General features: G+C 44.3%; 1 protein-coding gene across 1 annotated transcript in view; it reads left to right on the forward strand.

Annotated features, from left to right (window-relative positions):
• The window catches only part of PPP1R21 (protein phosphatase 1 regulatory subunit 21), a 200592-nt gene that overhangs the window by 118654 nt on the left and 60917 nt on the right, over nucleotides 1-21021 (forward strand). Inside the window, exons 15-16 of the mRNA XM_030195830.1 lie at nucleotides 3222-3374; nucleotides 10421-10513. Of these exons, the coding sequence (XP_030051690.1) occupies nucleotides 3222-3374; nucleotides 10421-10513 (246 nt within the window). The remainder of the gene's footprint in view (nucleotides 1-3221; nucleotides 3375-10420; nucleotides 10514-21021) is intronic.

Here is a 21021-nt window from a genome sequence, read left to right on the forward strand (position 1 = left end):
GCCTCATTTACAGACCTAAAAACATCAAACTTCTTTGATAGTGAGGTAAAAAGAAATGCTCTTTTCAATGCATCACACATGGGAATTCCAGAAAGTTCTAGCTTTTGAAATGAAGACATAAGATGCATAATGTGATCATTACATTTACTTTTATCCCTTAATTTGGTTTCATTCAACTCTGCCAGCCAAATTGGTTGCTGCTTTGCATATGTAGTTGCATACATAGTTCTCAGTTTATATAAAATGTCCTTTGGTGTATCTTTTCCCTCCACTAATATGGCTTGTTTCTCTGAGAGAGCTTCCAAAAGCATGCACTTCACATAATAGTTTGCATTGTCCCATTCAGCCATATTTTCATCTGTTCTGTCTTGATCTAAGCATATATTTAATCTTTTTGCTCGAAGGAGACATATGAATCTTAGTTCCCATTGCTGATAATTAAACTCAGTTAATTTAGGCACCTTGAGAGAGTAGAACAATGGTGAATTTCTTCCCTCAGCCATTTTCTTAGCCTTCTGTCTGCTGTGTGGGGGGAGAGAGAGACAGACTGAATCTTTCCTTTAAAACTTAAGAGAAAAATGTGGCCTTTTTTTCTGCCTGGTAATATTTCTCTTCTTTTTCAATTCCTGAGCCCCTGGGCCCATAACCCTTTTGTTGGATTATTTGTAGTAAATAATTAGCAGATTTTAGTACACACAGCTTCAGCTTTAGAAATGTTAATTTCTTTCTTCATCTCTCTCTCATTCACCCCTGAATAATTCACTGCTGAGTCACTTTAAAGTTGAAGTAACAAAACATCTGTTTACTCACAGTTTGTAGTTAGATTATAATCAGACAGGCTTATATATACATATTACTATACATTTGTCTTATCAGCTCCTTCCATGTGCTTAGATGGTAATGGATGCTCACACCACCATAGATCCTCTCAGGTTAGGAGAGATCATGAGCTCCATGTGCTCCATGTGCTGCATGTGCTGTGTCTGCTGCATCTAACCCCCACAGGAAGTTGCATAGCTATGTGACCTCTCTAAGTAATTCACATCAGAGGTCACAGAGTAATCACAGAGAAATAATAGGTGACAGGCAATGCATGCAAAATACAATACATTCCAACAAAATGTCCCCTAAAATTGTCAGAGCTTCTTCTTTTGGGATAACCGTGTACAAACTGACCACATCCATGGTGACCATTAACCAGTCATCCTCCAAAATATCAATCTTTTGGAGCTGAAGTAAAAAATCGGTAGAGTCTTTAATATAGGATCTGAGAGAAGCTCTTCATAATCATGCACATTCAACAATTGCCTCATGGCTTCATTTACATATTCAACCTTATCTTGAATAACAATTGATCCGCCCTTGTCGGCCTTTCTAATAATCTCATTATTGCTTCTGAGAGAACTGATCGCTAATCTCTCTGCTGGAGTACAATTAGAACGACTTAATGTAGATTATCTTCCATTTTCTCCAACTCCTTTATAACAAGTTGTCTAAAAATAGTAACCGCTGGTTCCGGCAGAGTCGGAGGCATCCAAGTCGATTTCAATTTGACTCTTGAAATATCCCTTCTTTCAGTAGGGTTTTCAGCAAAAAAAGTTTTAATGTGGATCGTGCGTAAAAATCTCTCAAGGTCCACTCTGTTTTGAAATGGGTCATGGAACACTGTCGGTACAAATGTTAGCCCTTTAGCTAGGACTTTATGTTCAGTCATTGACAGAGAGTACTTTGACAGATTTATTAAAGCTGAGTCTTTTAATGTTGTGACCGTTTAGCCGGTCGATCGACTCTGTCCGGACCAAAACTGCGGTCCTGCCTGGCCCCTGGTCTTAGGTTCCGGCCCCTGCCTCTGCGTCGTCCTCGTGCACCTCTGCTTTGTTCTAAAAAACGACTATCACTGCCTGAACTAGTTGAATCTGAGTCTAATGGGTCAATGCCCTCTTCAAATGCAGGTTTTCGTTCTTCACATTCCTTGTATAACCAAGGGTAAACCAATTTATTGGTATAATCCTTTTCATCCCGACGAAACTTTTTAATTTTCATTTGCTGGATATCGTATTTCAGTCGTCCATTTTATGTTTTAGTTCTTCATGCTGCTTAGAGAACATATCCACCATTTCTTTTTGCTTCAATAGAAGTTCAGTCGTCTCGATATCTTTCTTAATTTGAACCACAGTCTCTCGCGTCTTATCAATGATGAGCACCATCAAATCCAGGGCACATTTGTTCAATATTCCCGCCCAGTTCTCCAAAAATTGTTTATCATCCAAAAATAACTTTGGTCCTTTTAGGATACGAAGACCCCTCGGAATTAATTCCTTTTTGCAATATTCAATCATGGTAGCATTATGTAATTCAGCCTTAATCAAACGGCGTGACAAGTTCTGTAACACATTCCACGATGCTGAAGGAGAAGAATTATCTTCTAATTGGAATAGAGAGGGACCTTGTAAGGAACCCTCTACATGTTCAGAGGAAAAACTCACCCCAGATTTCCAAGTTTGGGGTTGAGCGGTCATTGTACTATCGCTCTTAATGAAATGAAATAGCAGGGATGTGCCATCAAATGCACATGCATGTTCATCCCTATACATATTTTAAGAGGCTCTGTGTTCAGCAAACCCTCTTGTAAAATACAGGGGCAATTGAGCATATCCTGACCTGAAGGTTTCAATTCCCTTCAAGTGCGTATCGCACAATACCACTCAAAAGCTTGCACCAATTCATCCAATTTGGTGCAGTTAATCAACAAAGAACTTTTGTATTTGCAGCTTAATCTATTCAGTGGTTAGCCTTCAGTTTGATTTGCACTTATTGTATATAATTTCATTTATATTTTGCTAACTCACAAAATTATGCTAGCAAAATAGGTATAAAGAACAAACACACACACATGAGACTATAAAATAATACAATCCTTTATCTTTACAAGATAATGCTTATAGATTGCCTTATTATTTTTTGTTTATACTATTCAATCACATCATATAACAGCTGGCAACAATAAACTATATAAGCAAGAGAATCATATTATGTACTAACTTGTCACCATATAAAAGTACAATATAAGGTGAGTCAATACCATGAAACATTTTTATAATAAAAACACTCTGATGCATAGTAAAAGTGCACCACAGTGTAAATGTTATAATCTGCCTTCCTTTTTACTTCTGGTTTTATTGATCTGTGTCCTTTGTATTTGTTCGACTTGTCACCTTTAGATTGCAACTTTCTTCAGCAACAATCTTGACTATTTCACAGCTTCTTTGAGCTACGGTCCCAGAGGGGGAGCAGGGTTCATACACCCCCTCTCAGCTGCCTGCATGCTAAAGAACAAGAGAAAAGCAGTCAAATACATGAAAGCACTGAAGAAGGTACGTAAAAGTATGGAAAAGGTTTGTGATGAAAAGCTGTTGTGAGGAGTTTAGCTTTAGCAGTAAAGTTATCTAGAGATGTTCAGGCTAAAATGGTGATTTGCTGAACTCTGAGATAACAGATGCTGTGTTAAAACTCAGGCTGAGCAGAGAAATCAATTAGCTGCAGGCAAGAATTGGTTATGAATTATTGGATGAGGTGGGGGAGACGCAAAGGGTTATTTCAGCATGGAGCATGCTTTTCTTCATTTGAAAAAAGCAAACTTATTGGTGAATTTATTTAAAATAGATCATATGGAATCGGTTCAGACATTCCTCTCATCTAGTAGCTTTCTGTGACCAATAGCAGGATCCATTGCCCAACTGGGGTAAACTATATATAATGGTTTTCACTTGGTTTACAACAGGACTTTTTTTTCCCTCCAAGTATTGATGTTGACCCTTACCCCTGAGTAAGTGGAGTGCTTTTTAAATGCATTATGTAATAACTACTTACACCTTACTGTGTTGTTTTTTTTTTCATATGAAAATGCTTAACCTAGGTACTGAGAGGGGTATACCATCCCCCAAATTCTATAAAGTTGTATACCCAACTTTACAATTAGCACGGAAAGTTGCATGCACAAATTATAGAGTAAGGTCAGTTGGGTGCCTAAATAATGTAATAATGAGCTGATAATTGGTGTTAATAAGCAATAGGCTACAATTGGCCTTGACACTAATTAGCAGTTATGCATTTAATCACCCTTCAAGGACAAGGGAAAGGGAAATGGGACTTGATATACCGCCTTTCTGAGGTTTTTTTTTGCAACTACATTCAAAGCGGTTTACATATATTCAGGTACTTATTCTGTACCTGGGGCAATGGAGGGTTAAGTGACTTGCCCAGTCACAAGGAGCTGCAGTGGGAATCAAACTCAGTTCCCCAGGATCAGAGTCCACTGCACTAACCACTAGGCTACTCCTCCACTCCAAGCAGACCAGTTGTATTCTCAAAGCTAGGTGATGTCATCTAAAGGAGCCTGGTGCGGACGCTGACTAGCGAGATTATTGTAGAACTTTATAGCAGCATCCCACTGTGGATGTGCTGATGTCTTTCTGCCCTATGAGTCCCTCAGTCTTCGTTTTCCACGGAGCAGGGAGGACACGTCATTGTGTTCTCCTTTCAGTGCGAGATTTTCTTTGTTCTATAGTGCCTTCCCATTTCAGTATTTTTGTCTCTCAATTATTTTTTTCCTTACTCCTAATTTTATTCTTTTCCCTTTTATTTTTTGTAGTGTATTTTTGGCTCTTAAAGTTTCCTTTCTTTTTCACGGGTTGCTAGGCCCTTTTTAGACAGATGCAATCCCTGTAATCCCTATTACTATGTAAGCCGCATTGAACTTGCTTTAAGTGGGAAAGCGCAGGGTACAAATGTAATAATAATAATGCACCAACCTCAATTTGAACGCTGCCCCTTTTTACTGTTCAGAATTGATGAGTTTAATTTGGCCACAATTCTTTCCTTGATGTCCAAGAAAGACCCCCAGTTCCTTCAGAAGGTACACCCAATGTAATGGGTGATTTTCATGATGTACCCTCACAATTGGTGTATCTGTTGCCTTCGCCCTGACCATGAGCCTAACGTTTGCGCACTCTGTGCAGTTGAGGACACAGAGGACGCAGCATATTCAATAGGAGAGCGGTTTTTGGCTCTTTGAAGGCCGATACATCAACACCGGTACCGGAAGCATCTACTTTGATGGCTGCTAAGACTTCATCTACCACTGGGAGTGCATCAGCATCGAGAAAGTTTCCACCTCTTTCAACATTGGGCACTGAACATACGCCCTGGGACCAGTCAGCATCAGACTTGACACCAAGGGCGTGTATGGGTTTGATGTCATTCTCGGGCACTGAAGGACTGTGATTCTAAACATCAGAGGAAGCCTGAGAAGCGTAAGCATCAGTCTTCTCTAACACATGGTTTCAAGAGCTCCGGGGCATCAGCATTGCTGCTACCCAAGAAGCACCTGCACCAATAGGAGCACTCCCCCTCTTTGGAAGAGATGCCGGTGCACAAGTCTCCAGGCAGCCAGGTCTCCGCTTCTGATTCTGCAACATCTTCTCAGGCTGCCTCTCTCCTGGCTCGCCTACCTTTGATGAGTGGTTCCAAGCCATGCTTAGGGAAGAGCTAGTGTAGATGCTGCAGTTGCAATTTGCTGAGGTATCAAGGACAGTTGTGGCAACTGTGGATCAGCCCCAGATTCTTCCTGAGGCTCCATCCATGCCCTTGGAGAGATCCTCAATGTCGACGTCTTGAAGGGGGTTGATGTCAAAATTGGCACATGAAGTATCGCTTTGTACATCAGGAGAGGAAGCTTTCCGGAGTCTGAGGGTTAGGGCTGTACCTCGGCTCTCATCAGAGCATGGATGTAGTTCCACTCAGCCAAGGCAGCACAATCTCACTCAGTCCAATCAGAGTATGGTGTGGAGTCTGAATGGGACTGCTCATGGGACTCAGAAGAACACCCTTATTACTTCTCGTCGGAGGAGTCTTATGTGGTACTTTTTTATCCCTCCCTATCTCAAGAGGTGTAAATTTTCACCTGAGGGTCTCTCTCTTTCACTGGTTTTGTCAAGGAGATGACTTCTGCCATCCCATTTAAGTTAGAGACAGATGAGGAACCCAGAGCAGAGATGTTATCGGTTCTGGACTATGAGTCACTTGCTAAGGAAGGGATCATAGTACCACTTCATCGTATCCTTAAAGAAGCACTGACAAAGAACTGGGAATCTCCCCTCTCAGTGCAGGTCACACGTAAGAAGGTGGATACACAGTATGATATCCAGAAGGCTTCCGGATTTGAGAGGGCTTAACTGCCTCACCACTCTTTGGTTGTCGAATCTGCCCCAAAAGAACTAGGAGCTCCAGAACTCATGCCTCGGCTCCCCTGGGTAGACAGGCTCGGACGTGAGACTTGTTTGGGAGGAAAGCTTTTCAGGCCCTGATGTTCATTTCCCGCATCCAGTCCTACCAGCTCTAAGAATAGCCATACTGGATCAGACCAGTGGTCCATCCAGCCCTGTTTCCAACAGAGGCCAATATAGGTCACAAGTACCTGGCAGAAACCCAATTAGTAGTGATATGAACCTTTACTTGCTGTCTTTGCTATGCAGTACACTAAGTCTCGCAGATTCCTTCCCACAGGAGCAGGCTGGAGAGTTTCACCAGTTGGCCAATAAGCAGCTGACGTGTAGGAAATATCTGGCTAGGGGCTTGTACAGTTCTTTTGACATTCTGTCCAGACTCTCCTCCGCCGTAGGTGTGGGATGAACAGATTCTCATGGCTGCATGTCTTTAACCAAGAACCAACAGTTCAGGTGAGGTTGGCAGATGTACCTTACCAAGAAGGTAATACTTTTTAGGGATAAGGTGGATGAGGTAGCTGACCTCATAAAGCAGCATACTGATACCATCCAAACCCTATTGTGGCATCCTCCAGCTGCAACTCTTTATCTGGGAAGTTTTCTAGGGGGCCTAAGCAGTGGCACTACTGCTCTCAAAGGCGTAGGTTTCTGCCGCCTTCCTGCTCTGGCCAGAACCCTAAGGCCCATCATTCTTTGCCTCGCTAGTCCCAACCTCAGAAGTCTCAGCTGGTTCCCCAGTCAAAGCAAGGGATGAGCTTTTGACTTGCTCCAGAAAAGCATAGCTGCACTCAAAGCAACCGTCCTGGACGGCCTACTGGTAGGAGAGAGGCTAAAGTTTTTTCCAACGCAGGTGGCCCTTATAATATCTGACCTGTGGGTTCTTCAAATTGTCTGTCTTGGTTATGCCCTACATTGGAATCAACGACCACAAAATTGCCCACCAAAAGCATGGTTTATCAACTCTTGACACAAGCAGGTACTTGAGAGGAAATCTCCACCCTTCTACAGGCCAATGCGATCGAACCTGTGCAACCAGAGGAAGAAGGGAAGGGATTCTATTCTAGGTACTTCCTTGTGCCCAAAAAGACAGGGTGAGTTTGTCCTATCCTAGATCTAAGGGCCCTGAACAAATTCCTGGTCAAAGAAAAGTTCAGGATGAATTCCCTGGGCACCCTTCTTCCCATAATTCAGGAAAAAGATTGGACTTAAAGGATTCCTATACTCACATTTCAGTACTTCCCAGTCACAGGAAGTATCTTCAGTACTGTATAGGGAAACACCATTACCAGTATCACGTTCTGCCTTTTGGCCTTATGTCAGCTCCCAGAGTATTGACCAAATGTACTACTAGAGAATGATATGGGAGTGGATAAATGTGGAAATCCATGGTAAAACCACAGGAATGGTAAAAATTACCAGAGTTTTATCGCGGGTTCAAACAGTGGTTATTTCACCACCCTGCACCCGCGGTAAATCAAATGCCTACCTGTTCACAGTTGTTTTACTGTCGACTGCTCCTCCTCCCTGTCAAGCACGTACTCCCCTCCCTGCCCACCACACATGATGTCATCATTTGTGCAGGAGGAGGAGGAGGACTCACTCATCAAGGACTCATCGCTCGACTGTCTTGAGGCGGAGCTAGCATGCTGTGTGCATGACCGAGATGTGCACAATACGTTTTATTCAACCTCCTTGCCTCCAAGACACTCTCGCACTTCCCCTCGCAGTCGATGCAGGGGTAGGGGTCCAGCGGCTTGTCATTGGCTGGCTTCAGGTGCACCTTGCTTGGCACTGTGTCTTCTCTCACAGGACTGCCTGCTGCTTGCTGCTTTCCAGCTGCCTTGCAAAGTGTATGTGTCTGTTGTGCGGCCCTCGCTATAGTCCACTTCTCGGTTTTCCTGGCAGGGGCTGAGTTGTTGGCAGTCGTCGCCTTTGCGGCCACTCACCAGTTAGTGTGCCCTGTTTGTACATTGCAAATTATGTTTTTACAAGAAAAAAAAGCTGCTGGTCCACTTTTTCAGTTTTTAAAGGTTTTAAAAGTTCCCCCTCCTTAGTTATTCTTCCTGTTTAACATCTTCTTTTCCTGTGCCCACATCAAAAGAAAAAGATGGCATGTGTGAACTTGCTCCTTTTGTTTTATGGAATGCAGTGGCATGGTATATTATTTTATAGAAATGCACTTCCCTTATTTTATTACAATTATTTCATACAGAGTTAATTATGTTCATTGGAAAATAAATCTGTTGGCTCAGGCTATTTTCTATGTGAATGAATATTTCATCACTGTTTTATTATTGGTTGCTACTAGTATTACATATTAAGAGTGGTTAAACAGGTATAAACTGTGTTACTTCTGCCTTTTACTTTTTTTGGACTGCTTCCCACCCCTGTCTCTGTCCTACTGATCTGTATATCTGCTGTATAGAATTTTGGAAGATGGAAATGTGTGTCTGTAAAATCTGGTTTGTTTACTAAGTTTTGAAGCATATGTATATGGAATATGGATGTTGTGGAGGGAGTGTAGGGGGAGGTGATGTTTGTGAAAGGGGAAGAAGGAGAGAAGATGGGGGGTATATCGTATATCTTCTATTTTTGCTTTATAAATGACAGTTCAGAATATTCATTTTTATACTGTAATAAATAGATTTAAATATAAAATCAACTGTTTGAGCCTTCTGTGGATGGGGACAGAGTTTGTGGGGACGGGGCAAACACACGATATCTAATTGGCTAGCAGATTGCTTCTCCTTTACTTACGCCCAGGTTGGGCTGATTCAAGAGGGCCATGTCAAGGCTCATAACGTCAGAGCCATGGCTACGTAGGTAACCCAATTGAAGTGATTTGCAAAGCTTCAATGTGGTCATCTGTCCACATATTCACATCTCATTACTGCCTTAAGTAGGATACCCAACATGACAGCAGGTTCGGGCAAACAATCCTGAAGAATTTGTTCGGTATCTAGAATCCAACTCCACTCCCCCTAGGCTCCGTTTTATTTAGTTCCAGGCTGCACCTTCCCAACTAATATGTAAATAGTTTGTTTAATTGATTTTCAGGCCTTAACGTTTTGAATCTCTGTTGTCCTAGCATTGTTGTTTTTGGTGAGCCTGGTAGCTAAGGATTCCCAGCTGTGAGTATGCAACTGGCCTTCCTGTCCTCGGAGAAGTTACTCGCCCTGTAGCATGTGTTCTCCGAGGACAGCAGGCCATGTATTCTCACATACCCTCCCACCTCCCCTAGGAGTTATATTCTTTAGCTATTTTATATGACTGAGGGGCCTGCATTTGTGTGTCGGGCGGTAAGGCACTAATAATCTCACTACTCAGTATCTGTACCTGTTTCCATTGGATGACATCACCTGGCTGTGAGAATAGTTGGGCTGCTGTTCTCTCAGAATACCTGCTGCAGGTGAGTAACTTTGCTGTAGTCGTCGATATTCTATAAATTGCATGCGCAAACTCTGTTGCACGCACCTGCTAGGGGTTGTGGACATTGGAGGCATGGGCGGGTCAGGGGTGTGCCTAGCAGTTACATGCACAGAGTATAGAATGGTAGCATTTATGCGCCTAACTGCCTACACTTAGACACCAGCATTTACACCAGCCTTTGATATAGCATAAGTGCTTGCGTCTAAACTTGCGAGCATATTTTGGACTTACACTAGTATTCTATAATGGCAGTTGTTATAGAATCCATGCTTGGTGTACTGTGTCCTAGCTCCTGTGTTTAGGCACCCTTTCTTGAATTTACCCCCATATGTACAAGGAAAAGCAGCTATGCAGGGTTATTTGGCACCTATTTGAGAGCTGGGAAGGAAACTACCAGGTGCCCATCTAGATTTGGGATGGAAAGAGAAGGTACACAGTTCTAGCACAGATATATTTCACTCTAATAGAATAGGAATTAAGAATGATTTTTTTCTTTCAATATCAATAAATTTTAAAGAGGGACAGTCCGGTATGTTATTACTTTGACGACTGTATTAGTATTTTCTCTTTTTTTTTTCCTGTGGCCAAAGAGATACCTTGGAACATATTAAGCTTTATAAAGGTTTGTCTGGTAAGAACACACATAAGAACATGAGCTCGCATAGGTGGAATAAGTTTTGAAAAAAGCTCTGCTGTTCACCTTGCAGCCGTGTCCAGATGCAGTACCTTATGAAGAGGCCTTGGCACATCGAAGGATTCTTTTAAGTTCCACAGAAAGTAGAGAAGGTCTTGCACAACAGGTATGACCAGTTTTATATCAAACTAATACATATGCATGGACTAGCATCCACACAAAGGGACTGATTTAGCATGAGTTGGGAGCTTGTGAGCCATAGTTCCAGTAGTCAAGGCCTCAGCCTTGGCTACGGTCCATTTGCACATCTCTCATAAAATTTCACAGTTCAACTGCTGTTCATAAGTTTGAAATGTCTCATTCATTCCTTCTGTGTATTCATCACAGCACGAATTCAAATACGCTTTCTACGCATATTGTAATGGTAAATAATATATAGGCTACAGTTGAAATACATGGTAAGCACTGAGCTGAGAATTTATTTTAGACTAGTAATTATAGAGTAGGCTTAACTGACCTTTTACTGATGTTGGCTGCTGTTAATTACGGAATGCTCGGCATCATAGTGAATGTAAGAACAGCTGTTCAGTTTTTAAATGGCTTATCTTTTATGTGAATTATGTATTAAAATGGATGAAGGAATAGAATACATTTTTATAATATACTCACATAAAGTTAATTTGTGCATGAATTGGCAGTTGGGGAAAAGATTACTAAGAAAGGAGCCCTAGTTGAAATAGTATCTTGAGCATTTTCCAGGAAACTGACAAATCAACTACCCTCAAACACTGAAACATCCATATCTCCTGGTATTTCTACAGTGCTTTGAAGAGGCTGCAAAGGTCCTTTTTGAGCACACCTCCAGGAGTGCCCCTGCAGCCTTTCACTGCAGTACGGACACAGTTTCAAAGGCCCTACTTTTCACCAGTCAATAATATCACCAGGGCTCCATTTGGTGCCTGTGCGATCCATCTTTCAAATTTGTTCTCCCAAGACTCTAGAACTCTATCACTTCTCTATTGCCAGCACTGACCCAAGATAACACACTTACCCTGTTAAAGCTGTTTTTACAAGATTTCACATTGTTAGATTTAAATTTCTAGCTTTTTTTATTCAATAAATCTTTGCAGTTTTTGTTCTCCATATGTCTTTCCAGCTTCGTATCTTTTTTTTTTTTTTTTTCTTCTTCTTATTTATGCAGGATATGAAACCCTCACTGATGGATAACATTTTTCTATGATGGTTTCATCGTGCAGGGCTACCCAGTTCTTTTTTTTTTTCTCCTATCTAATATAACCAAGCCACTCTCTCTTCAGTTTTGCCCAATGAGAAACATTTTTACAATCTTATTGTTGGTTAGCTTCAGTAGCTTTTTCCTCCCTTCTCTGTAGTTTCCCTAGATAGGTTTTTGATGGTTCCTAAGTGTTTTCTTCAGGTTTTTTTTTTTTTTTTGGGGGGGGGGGGGGGGAGATTGCGTGGCCAATGATTCAGGTGTGTCAGTCATCACTGGTTGACTTTTGAACATAAATTTTGCTTTGGCCATTTTGCTGTGAATATCCCAGAAAAAAAGCCCATGTGGCTTCAAGAATTTGAGCAATGTATCAGGACTATATTACTGATCTACATTACTGGTGACTGACATGCCTTAGGCTCAGTTGTGATTTCTTAAAATGTCATCTTGTCATCTACAGGACTTCATGGAACCATGAATAGCACAAGAAAGAGCTCTTTAGTATTAGTAAGTCTGATTAGGCAGTCAACTCTGAAGACATCGAACTATATGAATCCAGTAGCTAAACTGGATGCATGAGATACATCGACATTGAATAGATATTAGTCACCCTTTATAGAAGCCATTGGGTCTGTCCAACGACACAGTTTCACTGAAAGCAGGCTAGAGATTCTGACTCGTTATGTGGATCATTGAGGGATTCCAATACGGTGCACCAAGCAGGGACTAAGAATTACTGATGTAAGTTTTTGTTGGAGCACAATGCTAGGAGCATGATGATATTGATGGCTGTTGTCATTTCATTCAGGAATCTCCATGTTGGAAGTCTACAATTCTTTGCAAGGTGTAGCAGCTTGTAATGGTTCTGGTTTAAGCCACTAGTTCACCTCAGCTCAAGAAAGCAACACCATCCCTACTGTAGTCTCCACCCCAGCAGTCCTCAGAGTTGATGAGAAGGATTGCAAGTGTGCTGTCAATGCCTACCTCATTCCTTCGTATTGGTGTCATTTCCATGTCAGTCCATTCATAAGATTCATGCAGAGCATGGAAACACCACATCAGCACCAGTACACAGAGGTGCATCAGCATTGGTACAGGCTATTTCAATACACACATGCAGTGAATCAGGGCAGGAAACTGCTATGACACCTACCTGCATCAAGGTCTCAAGATCTAGACCCCAGCAAATAAGGCATGTCTTGATAGAGACCTTATCTTCTAGCTAGACACAAACTTAGACATCTCCAATAGAATCTACTCACAGATCGGCCATCTCTTCTTAACAGGATCAGTAAACTGGTCTCCCTTCAGACTCTCTTCTCCTGGTAAAGGATTACGTTCTCACTAGAGGATCTCCTCTTGATATGTTATATGGGAATGACTGAGACTATTCTATTTTGTGTACAAAAAGAGGATGAGCCCAGGGCAGATATGTTGGACACACTTGAGTTTCTCAAGCCACCCCAAAAAAAGTCATGATAGTGCCATGCACAAGATGCTTAATGAGAAGTCTGAAAGGCCTCCAGATTTTAAAAGTACCAGTTACCATACTAGTCAATGGCTGTTGAATCTGCTCTCTTAAAGGCCAAGAGGATGAGATGCTTTAGTGCCCTTGGGGAGGGAACCCATACCCTAAATCATCTTAGGAGGAAGATTTATTAAACAGCTATGCTCACTTCCTGCATGGCCTCTTACCAGCAATTCCTGACCCAATATGTGAAGAACCATTTGTGCAAGTTAAAAGGTCTATCACACGTGGAGGGGCATTTTCGATATGACGTCTAAGTCCAAATGCAAAATGTTCAAAATCTGAATAGGAAAGAAGGCAATTTTCAAAAAAGAAAAACGTCTATTTTTTTCTTTTTTCGAAAATACCATTTTGAACACGGTTTTGTGATTTGGATGTTTTGTTTTTTGGCCCATTTTAAAAAAAACCCCAAAACATCCAAGTTCAAAATGTGCAAAATCAAGCCATTGGGATGTAGGAGGAGCCAACATTTTTAGTAGACTGGTCCCCCTGACATCCCAGGAAAGCAGTAGGGCACCCTAGGGGGCACTGCAGTGGACTTCATAAAATGCTCCCAGGTACACATCTGACCATTGCTCCCTTACCTTGTCTGCTGAGCCCCCCAAAACCCACTACCCCCAACTGTACACCACTACCGTAGCCCTTACAGATGAAGGGGGCACCTATATGTGGGTACAGTGGGTTTCTGGTGAGTTTTGGAGGGCTTACAGTTTCGTCCACAAGTGTAACAGGTAGGGGGGGGAGGTATGAGCCTGGGTCCACCTGTCTGCAGTGCACTGCACCCACCACTAGACTACTCCAGGGACCTGCATGCTGTTCTAATGGACCTGAGTATGGTTAAACTGAGTGTGGATAAACTATTGAGGGGGGGGGGGAACAGAGGAAAACTGGACATGTAATTTTGTTGGTACCCAAGCATTACCATGTTTGAGATAAAGATTCATAATAATGACGAGCCTGAAACAAAAAATGTCCATTGGTGGGTGCAGGGCAAATCCCATCATTTGTGAAGTAAATCAAATGAAGGGAAAATCTCCCCCCCCCCCCCCCCCCCCCCCCAAGAAGCTGATAAAATGAGAAACATCCCCAGTCCTCCCAGAGGCGAAAAGCTGAGTCCCCCACCCCGGAGGGAAAATCTGGATTTCCCACCAGTTTAATAAAAGAGGATGCCCTCTGAGTACCTTGTAGTCCTTTCTCCACCGCCTCCAAGCTTGCCAGAAAGGTTTCATGAAAATGGTCCTCCCCTGAAAGTCCTTCCCAAAAGGAGGGTCTCCATGTAAAAGATTTATCAGAGAATAGGGCCAACACAAAGAGTGTAACAGCTTCAGGGGGAAAGGATTCTGGACTCCAGTGGCAATCTCATGAATGCAGCGCAGCAATGCTGCTAGATCATATATTCAAATATCCAGAAAGTTTAAACCTCCCTGTGTCTTATCTAGAATTAATTTGGAATATCCAATTCGAGCTGCCTTACTCTGCCATATAGACTTGCAGAGTGTAGCCCTTAAGGCCAGCTCCTTCTTACGCCAAACCCAGATAGGTAGAGTTTGCAGTGGGTATAGCAGTTTAGGAACCATCATTTTAACCAATGCTGCCCTCCCCATAAGAGGTAATGGAAGATCTATCCATTTCTGACATAAAGATTTAATTTTAGCCAGTGGCGTAGCGGGGGGGGGGCTGCCACCCGGGGCGGGGCGGTTCGCCATTGCACACCCCCCCCCCCCCGGGTGCAGCACGATGACCCCCCCCCCCCCCCCGACGACCAGCTCCCGCACCCTACCTTTAAAAAGAATACCGGGAGTCGTGCCTGCCCTGCACGTACAAGAAATGTGGACCGTCGGCTCTTCTCTCGCTCTGTCCCGCCCTTGCGGAAATAGGAAGTTGCGTCAGCGGAGGGCGGGACAGAGCGAGGGAAGAGCCGACGGTCCACATTTCTTGTACGTGCAGGGCAGGCGCGATTCCCGGTATTCTTTTTAAAGGTGGGGGGGTGTCGATTCGCCAAGGGGGGGAGAGCTGGCAGGGAGCACCCCCTCCCGAGCTGACACCCGGGGCGGACCACCCCCCCTTGCTACGCCACTGATTTTAGCTATCCCATCCACTATATTTCGCTGGTACATTACCAACTCTGAGGAGTGTAAATAAATACCCAAATGCTTCATATTAGCTGTAATGGACATAATCAGCAGCTTCTTATGCCACTCTTTCGCCCTCCCCCATTTAATGGCATAACATCCGACTTGGCACAATTAATCTTCAGCCCCGAGAAAGTACCAAACTGCTGGACTAAATCTAGATAAATTCTCAGGAGCCCTATTCACATAAAGGAGCATATTATCTGCAGACATACTTAGACGGGTCTCCACACATCCTATATCTAGACCTTGGATGTCTGGATCTTGCCTGATTTCTATCTAGTTCTAAAGCTAAAAGGAAAAGCAACAGGGAGAGCGGACATCCCTGCCTCGTTCCCCTCCATAAATGAAATAATGGGTGAGAGAACTTTCCATTAACTATACTTTTCCAACTCCTAAAACAAATGTGGCCATAGGACACTGTCAAAAGCCTTTTCAATATCTAAACTAGCAATAACTGCTTGATTCTTTTGTCTTTTTTTGTCATGAAATCATGTCGTGATATCGCCATGGTACAAAACCCACCTGATCTTCATGTATAACTAGGGGAAGGTATTTGTTCAGTCTGCCCACAAGCACTGCCACCAGAATCTTGACATCTTGATTAAGTAACAGTATAGGGCAGTAAGAACCTGGTTGTTCCAAATCTTTCCCTGGTTTCGGGAGAAGGATCGCATGTACCAGATTCGATCTAGGAAGATGATGAGGTTGTAAAAGCCTATTACACATGGAACTGAAGAAAAGAATTTTCAACTTGCTCAAAATTTTTTAATTAATTTAAGATGCTTGATGGTAGACTGAAGCTCTATCGCCTCTATAGGGCAGTTAAGGTCTCTGGCTTGTTTTGCATTAAACTGGGGCAGCTGCAAGTTGGAGAAAAAAAAGCAGCACATGCGGTTTCTTCTATAGAACCCTCACTGTAAAGTTTCTCATAAACTTCACAAATTGCTGGGAGATCTGATCAATATCAAACAGGCGAGTCCCTGTGTCATCCCTCAAACTAGTAATCAACTGGGGTTTTTTTTCCCTAGAAAGTCTCACCAAATTAGCAGGTAATTTACGTGTCTTCCCTCACCAATTATGCAACTTATATCTTTGATAGTATAATTTCCTTTCAACTCATTGGGCCCTTGTGAGCTGCTGTTTAGTATTATGATCTAATTTGGCAACATGGGTTTGCTGTAGTTTATGTAACTCCCTGGTAAGTGTAACCCGTCTCCCTTCTCTAAGCTGCTTAGCACGGGCTTGATAGTCCGTGATATGACCCCTTAGGACAGCATTTGAGGCCTCCCAGTAGACCACTAGGCCAGCGTCATCTAAGCTGTTAGTTTTTTCATACTACTGCCATACTCCTAAGATAAATGTGGAACTCCGGATCCTGGTAAAGACAGGGAGGTAACTTCCAAACCACATCGGTATCCTTATTCATAAAGTTTAGGGTGGCAGTCACCGGTGCATGATCTAACACAGTGGGTACATCAATACACACTTCTTCAACATGGGGAAGCATACCTTGTGAAAATAGGACATAATTTAACCAGGCATAAACATTGTGCGCATGGGAGTAGTAAGTGAAGTCAGTTTCATCTGGATGATAGGTTTGCCACATGTCCACCATGGCCAATTGCTGCATGATAAAATTCACACCTTTAAGGTTATGGTCTCTATCTCCTTCTTTCTGAGGTTTACAGTCTTTCAAGGGTTCCCAGTGATATTAAAATTCCCTCCAATAAATAATTGATACTCAGGATAGTTTGCCAACTGAGATACCAGGGTTGAAAAAAATCTTAGATTTTAAAAATTTGGCGCATACACCAAGCATAGTAATATCTTCCATCCCCATAGTTCCCCCAGCACTATCTTATATGTGCCATCTTTATCCTTCATTGTTTTATGTGCTTGGAAAGACAATTGTTTATGGATCAGGATGGCAGCTACCTTTGACGGCCATTAAAGGCTGAAAAATACACTTAAGCCACCCAAGATCATTTTAAGTTTTCATGTTCTGGGGCCGTCAAATGTGTTCCTATGTCTGTCCCCATTTTGCAAAACATGTTTAGAACTTTAGTTCTTTTTATCGGGCAATTAAATCCATCTACATTCAAAGTAACTTAAGGTAAGCTTAACCATGGTCCCCTAACCAAGTTAAGAATACAACTATCCAGTAAAGTATGGAAATGAATATTTCCAGAGAGGCCTCCCAGCTAGGCTCCCCCAGGAAAAAATTTAACTAGCACATCCCTTGTAACAATTGTTGCTTCTCTCTCAAAAGCCTCCGATCAAAAATCCCTGTGACACATCCACTCATACTCCCACCAAACCATGCACTCCATACTAACCATATACTCCATGCATACCACTGAACTTTAGTTGTATCCTCGGTTATAAGTTCCTTCCCCTTCCTCCCCCTCATTCCAATAATAGAGAAACTTTGCCCTATCCCCTCCACCCCATTACCCTTGGTTAATAGTCTTCCAAAAATTACTAATATGTAAGAGCTCTCCTCCCTCCTCAAGAACCAGAAAACATCAAGTATACTCCTCTCTACCTTTGAGCAAAGGCAATCTGCAAATTGAATAATCCCCATTCCTTAATGAGACAGTAAAAATAATTGGGATAGTTAGGACACATAGCAAAAGAAAAACATAATAAATTCACATAGCCCTCTATCATAAAAATTAAACAACATTTTTGATTGCCATCATTTCTAGACATGTAAGTGTGAAAGCACGCAACTCAAACAAGTATCTGAACAGCTAATACAGGAGAGTTTAGTCCAAAATTAATACAGTTACCATTGAAATTGTGGCCCAGCTTGCCTTGATTTCTCTGACAGAGTATAGTGTCACCTGGGAAGCAAAGCTGGCCTGTAATCACTTCTTCCATATCATCAAGCTGATCAATCCATAGACTGGTGGGTTGTGTCCATCTACCAGCAGGTGGAGATAGAGAGCAAAGTTTTGCCTCCTTATATGTGGTCATGTGCTGCCGGAAACTCCCCAGTATGTTCTCTATCTCAGCAGGTGGTGGTCACACACAGCAGCAGCTCTGGCTAGGCCTCCAAGCCTAATCCTTAGGTTTTGTTGAGGCCTGGGGTTGAGGGCTCTTTTGAGCAAGTGCAAACCTGGTGGTGTCAGGTCCCTCCTTTTCTCTCCCCTCCCGCTGGCTCCGTTTAAAAAAAAAAAAAAAAAAAAAAATTTTAAACTTCTTTAAAGGCGTTTAATTCGAAGTTTCTTTAAACGTTCATTGCAGCTACTCACTGGGACACCAGTTCGTTACAGCTCGGAGCGGCAAGCAGGTAATTTTACCTTTTTATAGCGGGCAGGGGGTTCCCCGATTCTTCTCCTCGTGGCATATGGCGTCGGGGGGCGAGGGCGCAAAGGGTCGCTCCCCGGATCGCTGGAGCGCTTCTAGAGGGGATGCGGGGGTTTTACAACCTGATTCGCCCTTGATGGGTGACAGTTTAGTGACCGATGAATGTCCCGGTCGTTTCTCCGGCGTGGCGGTTTTTTCCCGCCATAAACGCCCATCCCCCGCTCCTCGCCTCCGCCATCTTGGCCGGCCACGCGGCTCGGACGGCTTCTTCGTGGGCCGCCCTTGAGGTTGGAGACACTAATGCCATGAACGCCCTTAATTTGGGCGACGGCACAAGCGGCTAAAGTTAAGCGCCGTTCTTCCCGCGCGGCTCCTTCGCGGAGTTTCGCGCCGGACGCCATTTTGGATGCGCAGCATGTCTCTCCCCCGCTATTGCGAGCGCCGGTTGAGAGTGCGTCTAGGGCTGTTGCCCAGGCTGCGGAAGTGCACAGTCTGGGGGGTTTCTCCCCCGAGTTTCTTTTGCTGCTGCATCAGGCTTTCCTCATGCAAAACGCTGCCCCTGCTCCCTCTTCTGATAAAGAGGTTGAGGTTCCCAGAGGTAAACGCCCTCGGGTTGATTTCCAGGCCTTGGAGGACTTTGTCTCCTCCGATGTAGATGAGGGCAGCGTGTCTGAGGTCTCCCAACGGTCCTTTGCGGATTCCTTGGAGGAGATAGATCCCCGCTCGGATGGAGCGGATGACCCCTCTGCAGCGCGGCTTTTTAGCCCAGAGGACTTGCCCAACCTGTTTTTACAGGCCATGGACACTTTGAAGATTTCCTCTCCGGAGGACGTCTCTTCCTCAGCCCCTGTTGGCTCTGCCATTATGCTGGGGACGAAGCGCCCGCCTAGATCCTTCCACGTGCATGATGCCATGCACACCTTAATTGCGGCTCAATGGGATGTCCCGGAAACGAGCCTTAAAGTGGCTAGGGCTATGTCCCGCCTCTATCCTTTGGCTGTGAGTGAACGTGAGGCCTATCTGTGGCCTACCGTGGATTCTTTAATCACTGCGGTGACTAAGAAAACGGCGTTGCCGGTGGAAGGTGGCACGGCCCTAAAGGACGCCCAAGACAGAAGATTGGAGGCGGCCTTAAGGTCGTCCTTTGAGGCAGCTGCTTTAAGCTTGCAGGCCTCAGTTTGCGGCTCCTATGTGGCCAGGGCGTGCCTGACTATGGTGCAGCGGGCTTTCCCCTCGGATCTTTCCTTGAGGGCTGATTGGCCGGCCCTGGAATCGGGCTTAGCCTATTTGGCAGACTTGCTGTATGATGTCTTGAGAGCCTCAGCTAAAGGCATGGCTCAGACAGTCTCTGCGCGGCGGTGGCTTTGGCTAAAACATTGGTCTGCTGACCACGCCTCTAAATCCCGCCTGGCTAGATTGCCTTTTAAAGGCAAGCTGCTCTTTGGGGTCGAGCTGGACAAAATCGTGACCGATCTCGGCACGTCTAAGGGCAAGAAATTACCAGAGGTCAGGGCTCGGGCTAGTACTCGTCCCGGTACCTCCAGAGGACGGTTGCTGGAAGCCCGTCGGTACCGCCCGGGCAAGTCGGGTTCCTCTGCCCCCTCTTCCTTCAAGAGGAATTTCTCCCCCAAGCAGCATTCCTTTCGCAGAGACCGCCGTCCCGGAGGTGCTCCCTCCGGTCCTCCCCCAGGGTCTCGTACCCAATGACGGGGCCTTGGTCCACGCCCCAGTGCAGATTGGAGGACGGCTGTCCTCGTTTCTGGGCGAGTGGACCACTATAACTTCAGACGCGTGGGTGCTGGAAGTCATCAGAGACGGCTACAAGCTAGAGTTCTGCCAACCCTTAAGAGACGGGTTTGTACTCTCTCCCTGCAAGTCTCCGGTCAAGCTGTGGCAGTGCAGCAGACCTTGGACAACCTGATCCGCCTGGGTGCGGTCGTTCCGGTGCCAAAAAATCAGATTGGCAAGGGACGTTACTCCATTTACTTTGTGGTTCCAAAGAAAGGAGGTTCTGTCCGGCCTATCCTCGACCTCAAAGGGGTCAATCGGGCCTGGAAAGTGAGGCACTTTCGCATGGAGACTCTCCGCTCTGTTATAGCGGCAGTGAAGGCAGGAGAGTTCTTGGCTTCCTTGGACATCAAGGAAGCGTACCTGCATATTCCCATCTGGCCTCCTCTCCAACGCTTTCTGCGTTTTACAGTCCTGAGACGACACTTCCAGTTCAGAGCCCTCCCTTTCGGGTTGGCTACTGCTCCGCGGACCTTTTCCAAAGTAATGGGGGTCATAGCGGCCTTCCTGCTAAAGGAAGGAGTACAAGTCCATCCTTATCTGGACGACTGGTTGATCCGAGCCCCCTCTTATGCAGAGTGCGGCAAAGCTATGGACCGGGTAGTTGCTCTTGTGAGCTCCCTGGGATGGATCATCAACTGGAAGAAGAAGAGCCAGCTGCGCCCGACTCAGTCCCTGGA

The sequence above is a fragment of the Microcaecilia unicolor genome, chromosome 3 (assembly GCF_901765095.1).
Source record: "Microcaecilia unicolor chromosome 3, aMicUni1.1, whole genome shotgun sequence".
NCBI lineage: Eukaryota > Metazoa > Chordata > Amphibia > Gymnophiona > Siphonopidae > Microcaecilia > Microcaecilia unicolor.